The sequence below is a fragment of the Saimiri boliviensis genome, chromosome 11 (genome assembly GCF_048565385.1).
Source record: "Saimiri boliviensis isolate mSaiBol1 chromosome 11, mSaiBol1.pri, whole genome shotgun sequence".
In the NCBI taxonomy this organism is placed as follows: Eukaryota; Metazoa; Chordata; class Mammalia; order Primates; family Cebidae; genus Saimiri; species Saimiri boliviensis.
The window spans coordinates 75007874-75034714 of NC_133459.1; the positions used below are offsets into that span (position 1 = coordinate 75007874).

Genomic DNA, 26841 nt, shown 5'->3' on the forward strand with positions numbered 1-26841 from the left:
CCAAGGTGGCAATCAGATATACATTTATCTCAGTGAGCAGCGGGATGACTTTGAATAGAATGGGAGGCAGTTTGCCCTAAGCAGTTCCCAGCTTGACTTTTCCCTTTAGCTTAGTAATTTTGGGGCCCCAAGATTTATTTTCCTTTCACAGAAGCAGAATTTCTTTCTTTTTTCCTAGATAAAAACAAAGAAAACTGCTAATATTTTCTTCCCTTACCACTTTTTGGTTATTTCATCTAAATAGAGTATCTGGATCATGCCTATATAGATTTTTTTTAAGATCATCATCAATATAAAAATGAAAGGTTAAAACTTCTCAAAAAAGTAGTCATGAAGCCCAATTTGATAAACATATTTGAAGAAAAAATGGCCTAAAATAATAATTTCCATTATTATGTTTCCCAAACACTGAAAAACCAGGTAAGCCCTGCATCAGGGCTGCATTCTTTACCTGCCTCCCTGAAAGTCTTCTGCAGCCCAATCAGGAACTAGTGACCAGTAGATTAAAAAAAAAAAAATATATATATATATATATATATATATATATATATATATATTTTTTTTTTTTTTAAATAGATGAACAATCCTTCACAATCCTGGACCATTAGAGTGTGAAATTTCAAAAAACACAATTTTTCATTTGATATCATCTGATATTACCTCAACAAAAAATTTTCACTGAATGGAAATTTAAATACATTATATTAGTCAAAATCTTTTTAAACTTTTCTTTAAAATGTTATATATGATAATACATAATATAATAATATATAATATATTCCATAGCCATGCCTAATCACATACTACCTTATAGCATTGTTAGCTACTAGACGAGCTCCAGGCTTAACTTCAAGAAAAGCATCATCCCAAACTAGAATAGTAACCGAAATTAACACAGCAGGAAACATGAGGGTCACAGGAATCTTTGATGCTCTCTTAAATGTCTGTGTTTCTGCCTCATAGGTGTTGCTCTTCCCCCCTCCACCGACATAAATTATTAAGGATACTCCATAGATTATTGGTTCTACAGCAATGTAATTAGGCCAAGCAAATATTCAATAAATCAAGCTAATCAGTAGCTTAATGTCAGGGTAATTTACTTTTTGGTTTTTCTTCCTCCTCACTTCCCATGTCTTGAGAACTTCAAGTTAACAACTCTAACCACCAATACACTCTGAAATACATCATAACAAATCTGCTAACCACAGAGCTGACCAACAAGATTTTCTGAATTACTTTGAATTTGCCAAATGTTGAACAAGTAGCATTCTTTGACTATGATTCCAGGTATTTTGTACTTATATTATCAGAAACAAAAACTGAAAAAATTTGCACTGCAGACAGGAAGACTCATCAGTAAGCCGACATGTTATCATAGAGACAAATTACATGAAGGTAGACCTAGCTAGCTATAGGCTCCTATATTTAAAGTTACATGTGGTTGAGTATAACAAAGATAATAACTAACATTTACTGTATTTTAATACTTATTCTAGTTTTTTCTTGTTGTTGTTTTTGTTTTTTGGTTTTTGGTTTTTTTTGAGACAGAATCTTGCTCTGTCACCAGGCTGGAGTGCAGTGGCACGATCTCGGCTTACTGCAACCTCCACCTCCCAGGTTCAAGTGATTCTCCTGCCTCATCCTCCCAAATAGCTGGGACTACAGGAATGCACCACCATGCCCATAATTTATGTATTTTTAGTAGAGACGAGGTTTCACCATGTTGGCCACGATGGTCTCAATCTCTTGACCTTGTGATCCACCTGCCTCGGCCTCCCAAAGTGCAGGGATTACTGTCATGAGCCACTGCGCCCAGCATAGTTATTATTTTTAATTGCAAGGAATCTCTATAAAGCTAGATCAAGATAGAAGGAAACACCTTTCTGGACATAGGCCCTGGCAAAGATTTCATGATGCAGATACCAAAAGCAACTGCAACAAAAACGAAAATTGATGAATGGGATCTAATTAAAATAACGAGCTCCTACACAGGAAAAGAAACCATCAGCAGAGTACAGCTAGTGCTCGACTTAACGACCACGGTCGGGACCGCGGAACGGTAGTAACAGGATTTGGTCGTAAGTTGAGTAGGCTATATGTACAGTTGAAATGGTGCACGCGGAGATGGTAGTGCTGCCAGAAGCTGGTCTGCACTGTCATACGCCCAGCTGGGCAACGTTTGCGCTCCCAGACGCGGAGCAGTCGTGGCTAGCGATTGTGGTCATAAAGTCGAATGGTCTTAAGTTGCATAGGTCGTAAGTTGATCAATACCTGTAAATAGACAATCTACAGACTGGGAGAAAATGTCTGTAAACTGCATCTGACAAAGTTTTAAAGCTCCACAATCTGTAAGGCACTTTAAAAAATTAATGAGCAAAAAATAAACAACCTTATTTAAAACTGGGCAAAGGACATGAACAGACACTTCTCAAAAGAAGACAGCCAACAAACATAGAAAAAAATGTTCACAAATCATTAGAGAAATGCAAATCAAAACCACAGTAAGATATCATTTCAGGCTGGTTAGGATGACCATTATGAAAGTCAAAAAAGAACAGATGCTGGCAGGGTTGTAGGAAAAAAGGAATGCTTATACATTGCTGGTGGGAATGTAAATTAATCCAGTCACTATAAAAAGCAGTTTGGAGATTTCTCTTAGAACTTAAACTACCACTCAACCTAGCAATCCCATTACTAGACACATACCCAAAGGAATATAAGTCACTTTACTTTGTTATTATATAAGGGATATATATAATAGCAACCTTGGTGCCCATAAACAGTGGACTGGATAAAGAAAATGTGGTACATATACACCATGAAATACTACACAGCCATAAAAAAAAGGTATGCCCTTTGCAGCAACAGAGATGAAGCTAGAGGCCATTATCCTACCTAAGTGAATTAATGCAGGAACTGAAAACCAAATGCCACATGTTCTCACTTACAAGTGGGAGCTAAACATGGATACACAGGAACACAAAGAAGGAAACAACAAACACTAGAACCTACAGTGGATGGAGGGTGGTGATCAAATAACTACCTTTTGGGTACTATGTTTATTATCTGGGTGACAAAACAATTTGTACACCAAACCTTGTGACGTACAATTTACCCATATAACAAATCTGCATATGTACCTCCTGAGCCTAAAAGTTGGAAAGAAAAAAAAGACACAAGAATGACTATTAAAATGGCACACAGTTTTATGGAAATTCAAGAATAAGGCCTTACAGAGATTAAAACTCAAAAGTAGTTCTAGATATATCAACATAACAATTGGTGGAACTTCATGGGCTCTGGTATTTTGCCACTAATGTGCTAACGTGACTAGTTATTCTGCAAACATCTCTTCTTTTTCCTTTCCTTGCTAATAGGCTTATTATTCTTGTGTAGTCTATAGGCAAGTCATCACTAAAAATGGCTTTACCTTTTACAACCTTTCACATATATAGAAAATATAGAATCTAGATATAGATAGATAGATACATATATATATTTAAATTATATGTACATATAATTTTGACTTTTATTTTGCATTCAGGGTGTACATATGCAAGTTTGCTACATGGGTATATTGTATAATGCTGAGGTTTGGGGTACAAATGATTCTGTCACCCAGATACTAAGCATAGTATTCAATAGGCAGTTTTTCAGCCTTTGCCATCCCCCCCAACTCTAGAGGTCCCCAGTGTTTATTATTCCCATATTTATGTGCATGTGTACTAAATGTTCAGCTCTCACACTTACAAGTAAGAACATTGTAGTATTTGGTTTTCTGTTCCTGTATTAATTCACTTAGGACAATGGCCTCCAGCTGTATCCATCTTGCTGCAAAGGACATGATTTTGTTCTTTTCATGGCTGCATAGTGTTCCATGATATATATGTACCACATTTTCTTTATCCAATCTACCACTGATGGGCATGTAGGTTGATTCCATGCCTTTGCTAGTGTAAATAGTGATGCAATAAAAATATGAGTGCATGTGTTTTAAAGGTAGAACAATTTGTATTCCTTTGGGTAGGTACCCAATAATGGGACTTCTGGGTCAAAATGGTAGTTTAAGTTCTTTGAGGAATCTCTAAACTGTTTTCCACAGTAACTGAACTAATTTACATTCCTACCAACAATGTAAAAGCATTCATTCCCTTTTCTCTGCAGCCTTGACAACACCTGTTATTTTTTGACTTTTTAATAATTGTCATTCTGACTGGTGTGAGGTTGTATCTCACTGTGGTTTTGATTTGCATTTCTCTAATTATTAGTGATGCTGAGCATTTTTTCATGTTTCTTGGCTGTTTGTATACCTTTTTTTGAAAAAGTGTCTTTATATGTCCTCTGCCAAGTTTTAAAGAGATTATTTGCTTTTACTTGTTACGTTGTTTAAGTTCCTTATAGATTCTCGTATTAGACCTTTATCAGATGCATAGTTTGCAGACATTTTCTCCCATTCTGTAGGTTGTCTGTTTTCTCTGTTGATAGTTTCTTTTCCTGTGCAGAAGCTCTTTATTTTAATTAGGTCCCACCTGGCAACTTATATTTTTATTGCAATTGCTTTTGAGAACTTAGCCATGAATTATTTGCAAAGGCCAGCATCCAGAGTAGTATTTCCTAAGTCTTCTAGAATGTTTAATTGGAAATCTTACATTTAAATCTTTAATCCATCTTGACTCGATTTTTGTATATGCTTTTTTATAATCTTTCTTATGATAATTAACACTCTCACAGTAATAATAAAACTAGTATTTGGCATCAATAAATTAAAGCCAAATCAGTTAATGTAAAACCAATGCAATCAACGTAATTAGAAAACATGATAGGCTGATTCAGGAGATTGTATAATGAAGCAAAGGAAAATGAAGCTGGGAATTACAGTTAGGCCAGCCAACCAACAATACTCACCCCCTTTAAGTGCTGTTTCCCCTTTAAGTATTGTCACAGGTGAGAGAACTAGGGCCAAGAGATTAATTTTTTCAAAGATCAAAAAACTAGTAGTTATATTCTCAGGCTATTTCCAGGTTTATTGAAGGCCTGGTGATATACAAAGAAGTAAAACATGTAAACACAAACCTCAGGCACAGAGAAGAATCGTCTTATGTAATAATAGGTAGAACTTTAAGTGACCATGCCTAACGTTTAGGTAGAACTTCAGGTGACTCATGACTATTCTGAATTTCTCTGGCCTGTCTGATTTTTTAATCTCTGCAGGCTGAGCCAACTGCTGAACTTCACAATCACCACAGTGAGAAACAAGGGAAGTAGAGGGGCACTGCAGCCACTCGTATCCTCATCACATATATCCTTTGTATTATTTCTTTGTTGTTTTGATAGTAATCTGAGCAAAAGCAACTTAAGTAAAGTCATCATTCTTGCCCATCTCTGGAGCAAGTCTTTGTGGTCTGGTCCAACTCACTAACAGAACCACAATTTAAACTAAAGTAGTCTGATTCTGGAGCCTATATTCTGAAACACTATTAACTACCTCCCATCTAAGTTATCATATTCTTAAATTTACACAATTCTTGAAAGTACCTAAATTTTAAACTAGTTTATAATTTATTTATTTTAAAGCAACCATTAAACAAAGTTATTTAACAAAGCCATTATAGGAAACCAAGTTATTGCACATTATGACATAAATACTAGATATAAGACACCAATATGTTCACCTTATTAGGAATACCAAAGTGAAAATGAAAAGAGTTTGCTGAGTTATCCTCAAATTGAAATAAATAGCTCTAAAGAAAGCTTATTATAGTAAAAAGCTCTGAAGATAGGTTACTGTAATTTTGGTAACATTATTAGATTAATAGTAAATCAAATTAAAATTACCATGCAAACATCAACTTCATAAAGCATATCAGCATTTATCTTTATTTTTAGTGAATTGCTTTCATTTATCCATTTTATTATTTCATTTATTTACACTGATGAATTCAGCAACATAGTATAATAAAATCACAAAGCGGACACAGTGGCTCATATCTGTAATCCCAGCACTTTGGGTGGCCGAGGTGTGTGGATCACAAGGTCAAGAGATCAAGACCATCCTGGCTGAAATGGTGAAACCCTGTCTCTACTAAAAATACAAAAATTAGCTATGCGTGGTGGCACGCATCTGTAGTACCAGCTACTCCAGAGGCTAAGGCAGGAGAATCGTCTGAACCTGGGAGGCAGAGGCTGCAGTGAGCCGAGATATCACACTACTGCACTCCAGCCTGGTGACAGAGGGAGATTCCATCTCAAAAAAATATATATATACATATATATATACATATATATATATACACACACACACCACACACACACACACACACACACACACACACACACACACACAAAGATAGTAAAGATATTGTGGTACTGGTGAAGGAATAAGCATCTTTCTCTTCAGTATCTCAAAATCTCCCTATTTACAAATCAATAAAGAAATTTCCCCTATGCTTCATAAAACCCACTAATGGTCTTCTATATATATATGTATATGCATATACATACATATATATATGTATATATATATTTATATGTGTGTGTATATATATGTATATACAGTATACGTATGTGCACACACACACACACACACACACACATACACACACATATATATATAATCACAATACCCATTTCAAGTATTAGGTCTGCCACTATGCAGTCACTGACTGTAAACATCACTCTACCTCTCAAGAATATGTTTGTGTCATATATAAAATAAAAATTTATCTGCATTATTAGTTTTGAGGTCTTTAAAAATTACTTTGATTCCAAATTTTTTAAATATAAAAATCTTTTGAAGATTAAAAAATGTTTTAAAGGTACAAAGATTTGAAAGGAAGAAAACTCACTGTGTGAAGGTTTTATGGCTATCAAAAATAAAAATTTATAGTTAATTATTAGAATGAATAGGAGTTTAGCAAGTTGCTAGAACAATATATAAAAATCAACTGCATACACAGCAACAAAAGTTAGAAAATGTATTTCTGGAAAGGTACTATTTACAATAACAACAACAAAAAAGAAAACTTTAAAAAGCTACCAAAGATGTTTATGGAGAAAAATTTAAAAATTATAAAACTTGAATGCAGGCCGGGCGCGGTGGCTCAAGCCTGTAATCCCAGCACTTTGGGAGGCCGAGGCGGGTGGATCATGAGGTCAAGAGATCGAGACCATCCTGGTCAACATACTGAAACCCCGTCTCTACTAAAAATACAAAAAAATTAGCTAGGCATGGTGGCACGTGCCTGTAATCCCAGCTACTCAGGAGGCTGAGGCAGGAGAATTGCCTGAACCCAGGAGGCGGAGGTTGCTGTGAGCCGAGATCGCGCCATTGCACTCCAGCCTGGATAAGAGCGAAACTCCGTCTCAAAAAAAAAAACTTGAATGCTATTAAACCCATAATTAAATAGATATACCTGTTCATAAACGGAAAGGCTTAATGCCAAAGAAGCCCCTTCTCTCTAAATTGATCTATAAACTCACTGTAATGCAAATGAGAATCCCAACAGGGATTAAGAACTTGACAAACCAATTCCAAAATTAATATGGAAGAACAAGACCCAAGAATAGGCAAGACCATTCTAAAAAAGAATAAAGTCAAGGAAATCAAGTTAACAGATATAAAGATGGTAACAATAGTAAAGACACTGTGTTATTGGTGAAGGAATAATCATCTTTCTCTTCAGTATCTCAAAATCTCCCTATCTATTTACAGATCAATAAAGAAATTTCCCCTATGCTTCATAAAACCCACTCATAGTCTTATAAGACTTGCAAATTGGTCCTACTTCTGATCTAAACATAAAAGCATGAAGGTAGTGGCTAAAATTCTCTTTTTAACTTGTCACTATTCTCCTCAGAACACATTTCAACTTCCTAACTATTCTAAATGTTTCTCTATTCAAGATATTATACACTTCTCCACAGGAATGTCATGTAGAGTGACAGATCAGCTGCCAATTTATGAATAAAATGACAGATTGTTCAGAATATATAAGTATCCTTATTTAAACATTATTATTTATATTTTTAAGAAATATATGAGAAAAAAAATGTTGAGAAGTGACAGGAGACAAGAGAAAGACATTCAAAGGCATGAGTTAAAATTATCTTCACAATAACTATGACTGTACATTGCAAATTATTTATAAAACATATTACAGGACTGAAAAATCCTTTTGTGCATTAAAAAAAGAGACAAAAATCATAAAATATTATTGACATTAAAATAACATTAAATAGTAATATAATAAATGTAAAATATGTATATTTAGACATTTTAATAAATTATTACAGCTTAAAATCAGTGACTTCCCTATACAGAGCAATCTATGAAGTTCTACACAGAGAAACAAAGGAACAAAAGATATTTTGATAAAAAAAGAACACAATATATTCTAGGTGTTGTAGGTTCCAGGACATTTATTTATATCCCGGTGATCTTCTCCCCAAGAATTGCAACAGTTGATATTTATGTAACATTTACAATTAGAAAATTCTTTTAATACATATTATCTAATTTCATTCTTATGACACTCTATAGAGATTGGTATAATGATGTGCACTCATCACTGAAACACCTTATTAAATTCTAGATGTGCAAAAACAGAAATGAAAGTAACCAAGTATTACATAATTGTCACAACGAATGAACAAATGAAAGTAGTAAGTTGGAATTAATAAAGTGGTAGTTAAGGTCTAAAGGCTGGATGAAAATTTTGGATTTGTTAAAAAGGCGACAGTTACCGCAGGTTCTTAATTGTGGGAGTGAAAAGATGAAAGCAGTGTCTGAGAAACAATTCTAACAGTTATGTGTGGGATGAGTTGGAGGGGGAAAGGGATTAGAAGCAGGGAATAAACAGCTACAAAGCTGCTGAAGTACAGAAGCATGTACCATAGCTACAACGTATATTGAAGTACATGAATATTGAAGAAGCATGAAGTACATGAAGCAGTAAATAATAATGTCTTAGACAAAAGTAAAAATAAAAATATGAAAAAGAAAATAAGAAAATCAGAGAAGCTTTCCTTACATTTATTTCATATTAACTGTTTCACACACCCCCAGTCACCACATTCAACATATATACATTTTAGAATTTAATAAAATATTTAATGAGTGTGCATAATTATACTAATATCTATAGATTCTCATAAGAATAAAGTGAGACAATGTATTTTAAAAGAATTCACTAGTTGTAAATGTTACATAAATATTCATTGTTGTAATTTCTTGGGGAGAAGACAGCTGTGCTATAATAGAAATGATCTAGCCATAAAGTCAGAAGACCTGAAATCAAATTGTGGTCCTATTTTTAATTATTAATATTTAATTGACCTTAAGCAATTCATTTAGCCACTCTGAGCAACCATTTTTACTATTTTTAGTATGTAAAATGGGAAAAAACAATCTCTCATAAAGGCCTTAGGAATACATAAAATAATTTATTCTAAAATTCCTAACATAGTCTCTGAATTATGGTGGACAGTGAATGTGTTACAGGAGAGGGAGAGAGATCTATAATGGCTGATGTTACTGAACAGAAAGTCACAAGTATTTTTTTAAAAGTATTTTAAGGAATTACTATGCAGTAAGATTGCTGAATGGCTTATTAATGCTCCACTTCAGACAGTGTTCTCTTATGTATAAAGACAAATCCACAGCAGCATAAAGAGCAACAGTAAAAGCTATATGACTAACATGATTTAAAAAACAACAATAACAACAATTAGTGACTTTTTCTACTTACAGAAACATTACCAGAATTTACATAACTGACCAAATAGCTCCTACTTCTAATTCTAATATTTATTAACTGTGAAATAAATTAAAGGGACAAAGGACAAAAAGAAAACATATGCATTCTGAAGAAACTTAAATGGTAATAAGTAAGGCTGGGGGTGACTTGTTTTGAGCAAGACTCTTGCAGATTTCTGACAGAAAGAAATCAGTTGAAGTGCCCTGGTAAGATTGCCCAAGCCATAGATCCCTCAAGGATGTTAGAAGATAGTTCATAAAAATCAACTATAGTCAGGCACAATGGCTCACGCCTATAATCCCAGTAGTTTGAGAGGCCGAGATGGGTGGATCACTTCAGGCCAGGAGTTTGAGACCAGCCTGGCCAACATGACAAAACCCTGTCTCTATTAAAAATACAAAAAAAGCCTCTAATCCCAGCTACTCAGGAGGCTGAGGCACAAGAATCATTTGAAACTGGGAGGCAGAGGTTACAGTGAGCCAAGATCAGTCCACTGCACTCCAGCCTGGGCTATAGAGCAAGGCTTTGTCTTAAAAAAACAAAAACAAAAACAAAACAAAAACACCTCACTATAGAGCACTGTTAGCTCAGTGGGAACTGAGAAACAAGATTAGGAGAATGTAAGTAAGCGGAATTCATAAAAGTTTCCTTTCTCGACTAGACTAACGAGGTTCTACTTAGCTATGAGTAGCTGAGTATTTAGCACACTATTCATTCACTCATTTACTCTGCAACAATAAATTAAGAAATGCACTGTGAGAAATACATGGTATAACATCCAGCCATGAAGACATGACATTAACCCATGTAACAAAGTGCCAAAAGAGAAGAACAAATACAGTATTTATGCAAGAAAGCTTGAGGAAATTCATGGATTTAATCAGGACATCAGAAAACAAGAGGAGAGGGAGAAAGGAAAGAACTGTAGATTAGCAGCAAGTGCAAAATAATGAAGGACAATACTGGGACTAAGAAGAAGAAAATGGTTGGAGCATAAGAGATTGAAACTAAAAGAACAGAATGTCAGACTTGGAATCACACTGCAAAAGTCTCCAGTACCAGGATAAGGGATTTGAACTTTATTTTAAATACTCTAAAAAGCTTTGAGTAAGGGGAAACGAAGAATAAAAGCCTTAAATTAGGAAGATTAATCTCACATAGAACTGAAATACAGAGTAAGAAAAAAAGTGTTAGATGGCCTCAGAAAAGCTCTTGGATTTTATAGAAACAAGCATCAGACAAGGATCACTACATAAACTCACATACACCCAACCTGCAGTAAAACTAAATCTTATTTTTTAAAACATTATACAGACATTTTACTCTGTGAACTAAATCTTATGTATTCAGCAAAAAGAGAGAGTAACACAGACAGTGTCTCCCAACCTAATGCCAAATGAATTTATTCCCTAGCGGAAACATGGGATGGGAGCTATGATTCTACAGTCCCTCAGTCAGCCTCAATTCCCATGTGCTTCTCACAGCATGCAGAACACAATTCTAATGTTAAAGATACGTATATTTTTCCATAAACATGGCTCTAATCTTAAGTAAACCATTTGTCCAGTGTTCAAATGAAGAAAATAGTAATAGCAATGTGGTAGATATGATGAAAGACAATACTAAGCTGTAATTTATGTGCTAATTGATAAACTTTCAGGAGTAATTGTGTCTCTGTTTGCTTCACATACTAATCTTAGAACCTAACCCCTATTTAATGCCTTTCCTTCATTTTAATTATATAAAACATATTGAAGGTAGCTGAACAGGGATTTAGTCCAAAATAATTCATTGAGGGCAGAAAATTGCCTAACAATAATGAAACATTTTAGGAAGCTAAAACTAGGCAAATAAAAACAAAATCTCCATAAGGTTAGAGAAAAAGTGTGGGCGCAAAGTACAGAAACCTCACCTGTGTGGAACTTGGATAAGAAACTGGTCATATTCAAGCTAGAGAGCACGTATGAAGGTCTTACAGGTGTTATCTTTGCATTTTTCTCCCAGAGCCATTAATAACCCTTTTCCCTGAGTCAATATTTTGAAATAATAATATAAAATTCTGGCAACCTATTTATTAAAATGCCTTTAATATCATACTAACATTTTCTAACACTGGACTAACACAATTTAGGGGATATAAATATTTTTACTTTTAAAACACAAACTGTGTTTGCTTGGCAAAACTGATAAAATATTTCCAAATCATACATTTATTCATTTACCCAACACCAGCCGAGCAGAATCTTTTCTACTGATTTCTACTTGTTAAATAATGAATTACTTAAATCAGCAACTGTTTGAATCCATAATTCACCCCACAACAAAGACTTTATAAACACAGCTATAGATAAGCAATCAATAAACAGAAATAAGCTTTTAAAAACATTTTCACAAACCTAAGGACAAACCTACTAAACATAATATGCAAAATACATCCTATTGCTATTGTCTATTCCTAAAAACTCCTTCCAAATCTAACTTAAATCATTTAAATGTATCTTAATGATTGACTCCTAGAATAAACATTAATTTAGCAAAGAAAAACCATTGCCAAGACCATGCGTAGTGATTCTCTAGAAGAGTATATCCAGTATAGACGCAAGAGCAGTTAAGGACCAAAAACTAACTACATAGACCTATTTGAGAAAAATCAATGACAAATGACAAGTATATCTATACACTTTATATAACAAATCAACCTCCTTCTCAGACTTAACGTAATTTTAAAATAGTAATATTATCTAGTTGCCATTATTTCCAGATGAAATATGGAAATTATAGCTTTGTCAGTTACTCAGACTTAAGTGATCTATTTACACAGACTGTAATATAACTTTGTTTCCTGAATCATTCACTGCTTCCTTTCTGTTCCTGCAGCACTTTATGTATATCTCTATTTGTTTTTACTGTAAGTACTTGAATCCTACAAAAAAAATTACTACTATTACCATGTAACAAATGAGAAACAAGCTTAGTATGGTGAAGTGGCTTAAAGAAAAATCATCACCAAAGCCAGATTTCAAAGTCATATCTGACTACCCAGCTCTTTCCACACTAACTGGTACTAAATAAATCAAACCTAAATAACTGAATTGACTGCAGTTTCTTGCTATAGCTGCTTTGGTAGTAGGAAAAACAAATCTATCATGGACAAAACAATGCAGAAGACATGATCTGACTGAAGGTGTGGGGATACTGCCTATTATCTGAACTCACTCCCTACAAGTGAAAATTCCCACTTTTATGAGTCTTCCTGTAAGGCAAAGCCCACCTTCCTACACAGAAGCTAACCATGCCATCTACTAGTTCTTCTGGTCACCCTGCAGCACAGACATGGGCGCTGCACCTAGACTTTACCAATATAACATTCCCACCAAGGCCTCTATAAGAGATAGAAACAGTAAGAAGTTGGGACAGCAAAGCTGAATTTTGGCAGCAGGAGGCAATAGCAACATTAAGTTTCTAAAGGAGACAAACAGTAGCAGCTATGCAGTGGCTGAGTCTAGGCTTCAGCAATTTGCACCTCCATTATTGTCACCAGACTGTTTTAGGTCATGATTTTTAGCTATGTCTCTTCTGATATTTAGGCTTCCTTGTTCCTATATTTAAGGATACAGCCTTCTAACTAATTTGGTAAGGTAATCAATATGCTTTCAATAAATCCCTTGTCTGCTCGAATCAGTCTGAATTGCCCTTCATTATCTGCAATTAAAAACCCTGACTGAGTCATTTAGTAATTAAATAAATTGCACTAAATAATTATACTTCATCCAATTTTTTTACTTTAGCATCTGTTCTTTTATATGATTTGTCATTACGGTCTTAAGTAACATCTAACATATAAATAGTAGTATGCTCTAAAAACGACAACCAAAAAAACTTCAAATCAGATTTTTTTTTTACCTTTTTCAAACATAACACAAAAATACAAATATAATAACAATTCTCTCAGGGTTATTTTCACTTAAGTTCAAAGTTAAGCTTTATTAAGACTTCTTACCTGTCAGGAATACCTAGCCTCTTGACACTTCTATAAACGGAAAGAGTATTTGCAACATGTCGATAATTAAACCAGAATCGGGATGTACACACCTAAAGTATTAAAACAAAAATACAATTTTTATGCATCAAAGTTAATCATGGAGCTGCAGAGTATTTTTCTTTAAGTTGGATACAGAGATCTCTAAACAAAGAACATGATAATTCAGGCTTTAAAACCGTAAACATAAAGAATTGTCAGTAAAGGCCAGCCTCCATGGCTTATGCCTGTAACACCAACACTTTGGGAAGCCAAGGCGAGTGGATCACTTGGGTCCAGAAATTCAAAACCAGCCTGGCCAATATGGCAAAACCCCACCTCTACTAATAATACAAGAATTAGCCAGGAGTGGTGGTGCATAACTGTAGTCCCAGCTACTTGGGAGGCTGACGCATGAAAACTGCTTGAACCTGGAAGGTGGAGGTTGCAGTGAGCAGAAATGGCACCACTGCACTCCAGCCTTGGTGACAGAGCAAGACTCTGTCTCAAAAAAAAAAAAAGATTTTTCAGTAAAACTAATCTCTCCAAAGAGATTCCTAATTTTAAAAGACCATTTGGCTTAAGAAAAAAGCATGTCTTTGGGAAATTTAATCAAATTTGAACCAATGTAGTTATCACAATTTCTGTGACTCAACAACATTCCTATTTCTAAAATATTAAATTCTTTAGAATCAAACAAATGCCCATAATTTATTCACAGAATAGAGAAGAAAATCAACTACATTGGGTTATAAAATACTTGTTTCACTTCATATTGCTTCCTTTGTTGTGAGAAATATAGGACAGAGGATAAAACGTAACATACAAAACAACTGTAAATGCACATAAGAGAATGCATTATAAAGAAGCTACTGAAGAGAAAACTAAAAACAATTCAAGTTTTATAGTTTAAAAAAAATTCCTAAGAATTATATTAAAGGTGCTAGGAAAATCTAATTCCATGCCTCCAAAGTTAGTGTTATTAAGAACCCCTTCTAAGGTAGGTAAACATAGATTTGGGGTCACTTGGTAATAGATCTACCAAGCACAATCCTGGCTCCTATCACATGCCTGTGCTTTTCGTAGGTATAATGACAATTTTGAGAATAGCATAAGTGTTCTTGCCTCTGCCAAATAGAAAGGAACTACATGGTTTTTTCACCAAAGTAAATTTTCAATCTGGAATCCAATCAGGAAAAGACTAAATTTTTGACTACATAAAAATGTGAAATTCCATATGTCAAAAAATATCAAAAAATTCTGGCTGGACACAGTAGCTCACACCTATAATCTTAGCAGTTTGGGAGGCCAGGGTGGAAGGGATCACTTGAGGCTAGGAGTTAAAGACTGGCCTGGGAAACAGAGAGAGGCCCCCGTCTCTACAAAAAATGTAAAATTTAGCAAGGAATCGGTGGTTTATAGTTGTAGTTCTAGCTACTTGGGAGGCTGAGTTGGGAGGTTCACTCGAGCCCAGGAGTTCAAGGTTACAGTGAGCTATGATTACACCACGGCACTCCAAGCTGGGTGACAGGGCAAGACTTCATCTCTAAAAAAATCCCTTGTTAATTTTAAAAAATTAAGTATAATTTATTCAAGTTTTACTATACTAGTATATAAAATATTGGGCAAAGAAAGAAAACTGCAGTTGTAATACGATGCTCAGTAATGTTTCTTTTTCATCTTTTTTTTTTTAATCTGAATCCCAGGTTACTGAAATTGAAGAGAGGTTTAGTTAGAGGTTTCCCAGAGCAAGGAAGGGTTTCACGTGTGGGTCAGTATAAGCTAACAGTCTTTTCTTAAATTATATATACAATTAACTTATTTATTAGGTGTATTACTAATCATCTGTCTCTCTCCAAAACAATGTAAGCTTCAGTAGGGCAGAGGCTTTCATCAAGATAAGCCCTTTGGCAACTGGTGGTCTGCACATAGGCAGTTATTCCCTCTTGAACATAGAGGAACTCTTAATTTCCTGTAGAGAAAGTTTACCCTGTCAAATTGGTAGATCATGGCCTTGCTTCCAATGGTTCTCCTTACTTTAAAGTAGATGTTGAAAACCTCTCTCTTTTTCTTTAGCAGTTTTTTTTTTTTTTTTCAGGAATTTTTAGTAACTTTGTCAAGTCACAAAGTTATGTGTATGCGAACATTCAACATAGCCCTGTTTACAATAATGAAAAATTTATACTCTAAATGCCTATAAACTGGAGGTTGCAGTACATTCACAAAATGGAAGAAAATACAGCTTTTAGAAAAGATTATGTATCTCCATACCTACTGGCAAGGAAATATCCCTAAGATATACTAAGGGGTTGCAAAATAGCTGGTATAATATGATCCCAATTATATAAAATCATATATCTATATATCTTTATGCTTACATATGAAAAGAGAAAGAACTAGAAGAATGCTCACAAAAATATTAACTCTGGATGTGGGACTTGAAGTCATTTTCCCTATCTTCTTTAATTGAGGTGAAATTCACATAACAAAATTAGTCTACCGTCTTTAAACTTGTCTGTATAATTTGAACTTTCCACAGTGGTCATTATTTTTATAAGCAGAAAAAAAAACAGAATTTTTTTTTAAAAAGCATAAACTATAGAGAGAGTATCTATAAACTAATACTATAGATAAGAAATACAATTAGTAGTTTCCAGCATTAAAATAATTCTACCTTTTATAAAATGTTTCCTTTAACAATAGCACTCCTAATTTATTCTTACATTTATTTTTCAGGTCACCACTTGACATATATTCTGAGGACAAAGAATATTACTAGAATATTATAGCTGATGTGGTCAATTTAAAATATAGCCAAATCAAAATAAGAAATTTATGATATAAAATGGACAAAAATACATTTTATTTTCAAAAATTTGATTCACACAAATTTCTCACTTATCTAATGTGAACAGCAAGGAATACTTTTACAGCATACTTACCAGAACAGCCCAGTTGTTTGTATGGCCACTTCTAAAGAACTGTTCTGCTTGATCCTAAATAAAAGCAAAACAAATAGAAGACAAAGCCACAATTTATCAGAAGAAAGACTGATAAAGAACAGGTAAGACTCATGTTGTAGGTCAAGATGGCCAGAGGCAGACCTATGTTATTTTTACTTAGATAACTATAAGCATGCTTTGCTTATCGTACACTGAAGTTTATACCCCGAACTGAGCTATATCAAATATTGGTACAGTAAAATAGAAATCAATTAACTCCAGATGGATTAAAGACTTAAACATAAGACCTAACACCATAAAAACCCTAGAAGAAAATCTAGGCAAAACCATTCAGGACACAGGCATAGCCAGGGACTTCATGACCAAAACACCAAAAGCATTGGCAACAAAAGCCAAAATAGACAAATGGAACCTAATCAAACTCCACAGCATCTGCACACCAAAAGAAACAGTCATTAGAGTGAATCGGCAACTAACAGAATGGGAAAAAATTTTTGCAATCTACCCATCTGAAAAAGGGCTGATACCCAGAATCTACAAAGAACTAAAAACAGATTTACTAGAAAAAAACAAGCCCATGCAAAAGTGAGTGAAGGATATGAACAGACACTTTACAAAAGAAGACATACAGGAGGCCAACAAACATATGAAAAAATGCTCATCATCACTGGTCATTAGAGAAATGCAAATCAAAACTACATTGAGATACCATCTCACACCAGTTCGAATGGCGATCATTAAAAAATCTGGAGACAACAGATGCTGGAGAGGATGTGGAGAAATAGGAACACTTTTACACTGTTGGTGGGAGTGTAAATTAGTTCAATCATTGTGGAAGACAGTGTGGCAATTCCACCAAGGACCTAGAAATAGAAATTCCATTTGACCCAGCAATCCCATTACCAGGTATATATCCAAAGGATTATAAATCATTCTACTATAAGGACACATGCATACGAATGTTCATTGCAGCACTGTTTACAATAGCAAAGACCTGGAACCAACACAAATGCCCATCAATGATAGACTGGACAGGGAAAATGTGGCACATATACACCATGGAATACTATGTAGCCATCAAAACGATGAGTTTGTGTCCTTTGTAGGGACATGGATGAAACCTGTAAACCATCATTCTTAGCACACTGACACAAGAACAGAAAATCAAACACCACATGTTCTCACTCACTGGTGGATGTTGAACAATGAGAACACATGGACACAGCGGGGGAGTATCACACACTGGGGTCTGTCGGGGGCAGGGGAAGACAGGAGAGGGACAGTGCGGGGTGGGGAGTTGGGGAGAGATAGGATGGGGAGAAATGCCAGATATAGGTGAGGGGGAGGAAGGCAGCAAATCACACTGCCATGTGTGTACCTATGCAACAATCTTGCATGTCCTTCACATGTACCCCAAAACCTAAAATGCAAATAAAAATAAATAAATAAAAATTAAAAAATAAATCAAGCGGCAACAGGAGGCCTAAGGTAAAGACCATCTAAGAGCATGGAACACCTCGGGTTAGTTGCAGAGCAGGAAATACTGCTTTGGTCCCAATGAATGCCTTCTCAACAGGGAGCTTGCATGAGGATCTCATAAAGAGGACTTAGGCCTAAGATCTCTGAGAAGGGAGGTGACAAGATCCCGGAGGGTCTTTGCAGATAGGAGCTTGCAAGGAGGAAAAGCCACCTAGGTTCTCAGAATATGGAGTAATCTTGATTGCTGTGTGACCGCAATGCTCCTGAGATAAAAGCCCGGATGCATTGCTGTGGTCAAACCTGGTGGTGCCTTATCTGCTATGCTTCTGATGCAAATGCACCTTGATAGCAACTCAGTGTTCTAGGTTTGCTTAAGAATCACAGCTGCTACTGAATACTGCAGACTACACCTCTCCCCCTTGGCTATCTTGCCCACATTACTCTCAAGGCCTCTCCCAATAGTTTCAAGGCCTCCCCGATCATCCCTCTTTGTTCCCCCACCTCTCAATTAACAAGTGTATATACCTAATAAAGGCATGTGGAGCCCACAGCTCAGTGCCAATATGATCCCCATGCTTGCACTGGTCCCCTGGACCCATGCTGTAAAATTCTACTCGTTGTCTTTATTTCCTTTTCTCAATCCCTCATCACGCCAGGACTAAGGGCACCCACGAACAGGGTCGGGGCTGTAACACATGTAGTTTTTACAGTTGTAATAACAACCATCTTACATAAATTTATGAAGATTCCAGTATTTGACGTTATGGACTAAATAATCAAAAGAGCTTATAGCTTAAGATACTATGAGGACAAAAGTCCTGAACTGGAAATTTGGAGATCTGGGTTTCAGTCTTAGCTTAGATACCAATTAAACAGAGTAACCTTGATTAAGATGCTTAACCTCCCTGGAGACTCAGTTTCCTTATATGCAAAATGAAAGCAATGCCAATCCTATATCACAGTGCTCTTTTGAAGAACTATAAGACATATGTGCAAGAGCTTCTGCTTTAAAAAATTATTTAGCATTACTCAAATGAAAGCATATTATATAATTCTTATCTATTTCCCATACTCTAAGAATTATTAAGAAAGTAGAATGTATGCCCAATTAAGAACGTACAATTTGCTTGTTCGACATTTAACAAGGCTATTATTTATTTAAAACTGCAACCTCGCCACACCATTTTTCTTATCACGATTTATTTTTTCCACTGTGTTTACTGTCTTCTTACTTTATATATATAATTAACTTATTTATTATGTGTATTACTAATAGTCTGTCTTTCCCCAGAACAATGTAAGCTTCAGTAGGGCAGAAGCTTTCCAAGTAAGTCTGGCATACAGTGGACTTTGAATTTATCTTTTGAATGAATGAATCTGTGGTCCAAATGCCTTTGCAGTCCGTGAACAAATCAAGAGTCTCTTACGGAAAACTGAAACCACATGGTTGATAGGTTCAGAACAAGGTAAGAAGGTATTACATAAAGGTTGTACTATAAAGTTGTAACTTTCAAAATCTCCTTCTAGGCTGTACTTTGATAATTCCTCAAAGTGATCACTGTCTATGATGAGAAGGCAGGGTAAAAATGCTTATTCCAGAAATTTAATCAAAGATTAATATTTCACTTTTAGTAATGCCAGATAATTTTTATCCTCATGAATTGCTTGTGAGATATAATCTCCCTACATTCCCAACAAAAACAAAATTATCACTCTTTGAACTTCTCACAGACATCTTTTTAATCCTTTAATCATTTAATAGTCGTCTCAGTGTCTATAACATCTCTGCAATTATGTTAACTAATTATTTAATATTGGTCACAACATTCAAAATAAAAGATCAGACAAATGTACTGCAACACCCATATAGAGTGCTGAGGTTTCTTTTTTCTTTTTCTTCTTTTTTCTTTCTTGGCTGGGAGATATAATTGAAAGAGAGCGGGGCCTAATTGCTTTTAAACATTTTATCTCAAACACAGACAGGTCTTCTTCATATGCTTCTAATTTTCCATTCAGTCTTGTAATTTTGACTGATTCATTTCACGTCTTCATTCTACACATAAGATTTATACTTCCTGTTAAAATTTCATTCAATATCCATTCTCACTATGTTCTAGGTACTTTATTTGAACTTGCCAATATAGTTGATTGAGCACATATTCTAGCATTCCGCCAGGGACCATTTCACCAATGTATTAAAGTAAGTCTAAATTATATTTGCCATCTCAAGACACTAAAATTTTCTAACACCATCCTGACACCTAATGAACATGATTTTGATTATATGTTAAAATAATAGTGGATATAAGCCATACTGACCTCAGATCAGCTCCCAAACATTGTTAATTACTAGACCTTTAGACTCTCCAAGTTCAAATCTGGGCTCTATTACTTACTAGGTGTATAAACAGAAAAGTTGCTTAACTTTTCTGTGCCTCCAAATCTCCATCTATAAAACAGTAATAATATCATCTGAGAGAATATAGGAATAGTGACTGGAACATACTAATGGCCTGAAAAACACTAGCAGCTTTAATTTTGAGCTAACAAGAAGATTTCAGGGAGACTAAATTTAAACTTCCACTTGTACATACATCTGTACCGGTGTGCAAAGATGCACACCCAAGTGCAAAGACCTAAGTATTATATATGCTGCCTACAAGAAACTCACTTCACCTATAAACACACATAGACAATGTGAATGAATAAAAAAAGACATTCCACACAAATGGAAAACAAAAGTGAATAGAAGTAGCTGTACTTAGATCAGATAAAACAGACTTTAAGTTAAAAACTATTTTAAAAAAAAGAGACAAAGAAGGTAACTACACAATGATAAAGGAATCAATTCAGCAAGAGAGCATACAATTATAAATAAGTATGCACCCAACTCTAGAGCACCCAGATGAGTATAAAGCAAATATTATTAGATCTAAAGGGAGAGAAGAGATCACAATATAATATTAGGTGGGAACTTCAACACTCCACTCTCCATTGGACAGATCATCTGGACAGAAAATTAACAAAGAAACATTGACTATTCTATTTTATTTTATTTTTGAGATAGAGTCCGCTCTGTTGCCCAGGCTGGAGAGCAGTGGCACAATCTTGGCTCACTGCAACCACCGCCTCCTAGATTCAAGCTGTTCTCCCACCTCAGCCTCCTGAGGAGCTGGGACTACAGGTGTGTATCCTCACACCAGCTAATTTTTGTATTTTTAGTAGAAATGGGGTTTCACCATGTCGGTCAGGCTGGTCTCAAAGTCCTGACCTCAAGTGATCCACCCGACTCAGCCTCCCAAAGTGCTGGGATTATAGGCAAAAAGACTAAATAGACATTTGCAGAACATTTCTTCCAACAATGGCAGATTACATATTATTCTCAACAGCACATGCAACATTCTCCGGGATAGACTGACCACATGGCAGGCCACAAAACAAGCCTCAGTAAATTTTTAAAAATGAAAATTATATCAAAAATCTTTTCTAACTACAATAGAAAAGAACTATAAATCAATTAACGTGACAAATTTGGGGAAATGTTCAAATATATGGAAATTAAACAACATGCTCCTGAACAACCAATGAGTCAAGGAAGAAATTAATAAGGAAATTAAAATTTTTCTTTAAATGCATGAAAATAGAAACACAACATACCAAAATCTATGAGATATGGCAAAACAGTACTAAGAGGTAGGTTTATTGCAGTAATCGCCTACATCAAAAATTACAATTTCAAATCATCTAATAACACATCTCAAGGAACTAGAGAAGAAGAGACCAAACACAAAATAAGAAAAGAAATAATACAGATCAGAGCAAAAATAAACAAAAGGGATTTTTTAAATATTAAAAAAAAATCGCCGGGCGTGGTGGCTTAGCCTGTAATCCCAGCACTTTGGGAGGCCGAGGCGGGTGGATCACGAGGTCAAGAGATCGAGACCATCCTGGTCAACATGGTGAAACCCCGTCTCTACTAAAAATACAAAATAATCAGCTGGGTATGGTGGCGCGTGCCTGTAATCCCAGCTACTCAGGAGGCTGAGGCAGAAGAATTGCCTGAACCCAGGAGGCGGAGGATGCGGTGAGCCGAGATCGCGCCATTTGCACTCCAGCCTGGGTAACAAGAGCGAAACTCCATCTCAAAAAAAAAAAAAAAAATCAATGAAGCAAAAAGCTGGCTTTTTAAAAAAATAAACAATAGAAACAAACCTTTAGCAAAACTAAGAAAAAAAAAAAACAGAAAAGACTCAAATAAACATAATCAGAAACAAACAAGGAGATATTACAAATGGATACCACTGAAATACAAAGAATCACTAGAGAGGCCGGGCGCGGTGGCTCAAGCCTGTAATCCCAGCACTTTGGGAGGCCGAGGCGGGTGGATCACGAGGTCAAGAGATCGAGACCATCCTGGTCAACATGGTGAAACCCCGTCTCTACTAAAAATACAAAAAAATTAGCTGGGCATGGTGGCAAGTGCCTGTAGTCCCAGCTACTCAGGAGGCTGAGGCAGGAGAATTGCCTGAACCCAGGAGGCGGAGGTTGCGGTGAGCCGAGATCGCGCCATTGCAATCCAGCCTGGGTAACAAGAGCAAAACTCCGTCTTAAAAACAAAAACAAAACAAAACAAAACAAAACAAACAAACAAAAAGAATCACTAGAGACTATTATAAATAACTATACACAAATACATTGAAAAACCTAGAAGAAATAAATTCCTGAACACATACAAGCTACGTGACTGAACTAGGAAGAGAAACCTGAACAGCCTGAGACTAACGAGTTTGAAGCAGTAATAAAAGTCCCTCAACGAAGAAAAGCCTAGAATAGGATCGCCTCACTGCTGAATTCTACCAAACTTTTAAAGAACACCAATTCTTCTCAAACTATCCCAAAAAATTGAAAAAAGGAGGAATTCTTCCCAATTCATTCTATGAAGCCAGCATTGCTCTGATACCAAAACCAGAAAACAAGCATACAACAACAAAAAAAGAAACCACAGGCCAATATCCCTAATGAACATAGATGCAAAAATCGTCAATAAAATACTAGCAGACTGAATCAAACACAACAAAAAGATCATACACCATGACTGAGAAGTATTTATTGCAAATCAATAAACATGATTTATCGTATCAACGAAATGAAGAACAAAATCTATGACTGTCTCAGTAGACACAGAAAGAGCATTTGATATAATCCAACATCGCTTCACAATAAATTAGGTATAGAAGGAACACCTACACACAAAAAGGCCATCTATGAAAACACACAGCCAATGTCATATTGAACAGGAAAAAGTTGAAATCTTTTCCTGCAAGAACTAGAACAAGACAAGGATACCCACTCTCCCCACTCTTATTCAACATACCGCTGGAAGTTCTAGCCCCAGCAATTAAGTAAGAGAAAGAAATAAAAGGCATCCCAATTGAAAAGGAGGAAGGCAAACTGTCCTTGTTTGCAAACAACATGATCTTATATATAGAAAAACTGAAAGACTCCACAAAAACACTCTTAGAACTGATAGACTAATTCAGTAAAGCTGCAGGATACAAAATCGACAGACAAAAATCAGTAGTGTTTCTATATACTAATAATGATCTAGTTGAAGAAAAATTAGGAATGTAATCCCATTTACAATAACTACAGAAAAATTAAATACCTAGGAATAAATTTAACCAAGAAGTGACAAATCTCTACAAAGAAAACTACAAAATATTGATGAGAGAAAATGAAGAGAACATAAAAAGATGAAAATGCTTCCATGCTCATGAATTGGAAAAATAAATACTGTATTGTTAAAATGACCATATAACATAAAAGTGGTCTACAGTTCAATGCAATCTCTATCAAAATACCAATGACGCTCTTCACAGAAATAGAAAAGCAATCCTGAAATATCTGCAAACTATTCATCCAATAAGGGATTAACATCTAAAATATACAAGGAACTCAAACTTATGTTAACAGCAAAAAAATCCCAAATAATCCATTTAAAAATGAGCAAAGGATCTGAACAGATATCTCTCAGAAGACATACAAATGGCCCACAGTATATGAAAAAATGCTCAATATCACTCATTACCAAAGAAATGCAAATCAAAACCACAATAAGATACCATCTTAGTGGCTATTATCAAAAAGACAAAAAATAACAAACGCTAGTTAAGATGTAGACAAAAGGGAATTCTTATACATTGCTGGTGGGAATGTAAATTAGTACAGCCACTATGGTGAACAGTATGGAGGCTCCTCAAAACACTAAAAACAGAATTAGCATATGATCCAGCAATTCCACTACTGGGCATATATTCAAAGCAAAGGAAACCAGGAAGCCAAAGAGGTAGCTACATCCCACATTTATTGCAGCACTATTCACAATAGCTAAGATATAGCATCAACCTGAGTGTCTATCAATAGATGAATAGATAAAGCAAATTTGTGTGTGTACACACACACGCATGTATATAAAATGGAATGGTATCCATCCGTAAAAAGAATAAAATCCTATCATAAACACCTACATAGATGATCTCGGAGGACATTACATTAAGTGAAATAAGTCAGGCACAGAAACTTAAATTTTTAAATTTTCATATCACTCAGATATGGAAATATTTTAAAACTTGATCTCATGGAAATAGCACAGAATAGTGGTTAGTAGAGGATGGGAAAAAAAGGAAGGTGAGGGGGGTATTACAGAGAGACATTCGTTAACAGATATAAAAATTAGAGATAGCAGGAATAAGTTCTAGCCTTCTATAGCACTTTAGAGTAACTATAGTAAACAATAATTTATTATATTTTCTCAAATAGCTAGAACTCCTTTCTAACATTTTGAATATTATCAACACAAAGTAATGTTACAGGTTTGAGGTGATAGATATGCTAATTACTCTGATTTGATCATTTCATATTGAATGTCTCAAAATATCACACTATACCCCATAAATATGTACAATTATTATGTCAATTAAAAGATATATATTAATATTACAAAAAGAGAGGCATATCAGAATGTAAAGTATTTATTTCTGGAGATTTGTGAAGTATCATTAACAGATTTTAGAGTGTATAGACACGTAACCCTCAAGGATATCAATTTTCACTAGAATATGATTTGCTGTAGTAATGCAAGTTAAATCTTATGTTAACTACCAATAGAGGTGGAAAGAGACTGTGATCTCTGAAATTACTATGGTTAGGCAAAATACACTTAATTCAGCAAAGCAATAACAGAGTATTTCACATTAGATGAAACTGAATGGGTTTCCTATTGTTAAGCATTATATCTGATAAATTGTTAACATCAAAAATATAAAATAATAACCTGAAAAAAAAGGTGTGTGTGTGGCGTGTGTGTGTGTGTGTGTGTGTGTGTGTGTGTGTATTTTTCCTCCTCCAAATTCAACAGCTGCCTAAATGTTAAAGAAAGCAATGTGCTACAGTGGTTAAGCACTGGTTAGGGAATTCAAAGACCTAAGCTAAAACACAGGGCCTATCTCACAACTGGCTATGAAACTGGGGTCAGTCATTTAGCTCTTTAGATTTGACTATCCTCATGTAGAAAATGAGAATTGACCCAAATAAACTCTAATGTGCCTTCCACCTCCAAAATTCTTACTTCTTTCAGACCTTAGTAAAAAAATTTAGATGGCAAGTTTTTTTGTAGTTGTCTTTACAGTCTTTATAAAGTTATTCATTCTACATACAGTAAATGGAGCATTTATTATGTGCCAGACAGCATTATATAGTGAACACAAAATCACTAAAAAGCACGCTGCTTTCTCTTAAGAATCCAGAGTTTGGCCGGGCACAGTGGCTCACACTTGTAATCCCAGCACTTTGGGAGGCCGAGGCAGGTGGATCACGAGGTCAGAAGTTCAAGACCAGCCTGGCCTACATGATGAAACCTTGTCTCTACTAAAAATACAAAAATTAGCTGGGCATGGTGGCAGGCGCCTGTAATCCCAGCTACTCGGGAGGCTGAGGCAGGAGGATCGCTTGAACCCGGGAGGTGGAGTTTGCTGTGAGCCAAGATCACGCCACTGCACTCTAGCCTGGGCGACAGAGCCAGACTCCATCTCAAAAAAAAAGAAACCAGAGTTCAATAAAGAGGAACATGCAAACACATTACACTACAATGCAACATTCATTAATTTATCACACTCATTGGGTAACATGTGTCAGTCACTGCCCTGAGGGCTCCAAATACAATGGTGGGCAAAAACAGTTACATTACTGCCTTCAAATAGGTTACTATCTAATTGGATATACATTTAGCAGATAAGGGCAAACTATAGATTCTATAAAGGAAAGACACACAATATAATAAGAGAATAACAGAGGAATCTGACCTGGTCAGGAAATTTTTCCTAAAGAAGTGACTGTTGGGTTACAATCCAAAAGATGAAGAAAAGAGAAAATACAGTTCCAGACAGAGGGGAGACAGCTCTAAAGTGAGAAGCTTAAAGGTTTTGAGAAACTGAAAGAAAGCATGACTAGAAGTTTGAAAGCAAAAGAAAGAAAAAATTGGAAGTGCAGGGGCCAAAAAATATGCAGGGGTTTGTTTGTGGGTCATGGTAAAGAGTTTAGAGCAACATTAAGGTACCTGGGTGACATG

At 35.3% G+C, this 26841-nt stretch overlaps 1 protein-coding gene across 2 annotated transcripts in view; it reads right to left on the minus strand.

The window, feature by feature from the left end:
• PIGK (phosphatidylinositol glycan anchor biosynthesis class K) overlaps positions 1-26841 on the minus strand; it is a 113195-nt gene that overhangs the window by 84503 nt on the left and 1851 nt on the right. For both annotated transcript variants that reach the window (XM_003921396.3, XM_074381028.1), the window contains exons 2-3: positions 16716-16769; positions 13756-13847 (exon numbers count right to left, since the gene is read on the minus strand). In XM_003921396.3, coding sequence (XP_003921445.1) covers positions 13756-13847; positions 16716-16769 — 146 coding nt within the window. The remainder of the gene's footprint in view (positions 1-13755; positions 13848-16715; positions 16770-26841) is intronic.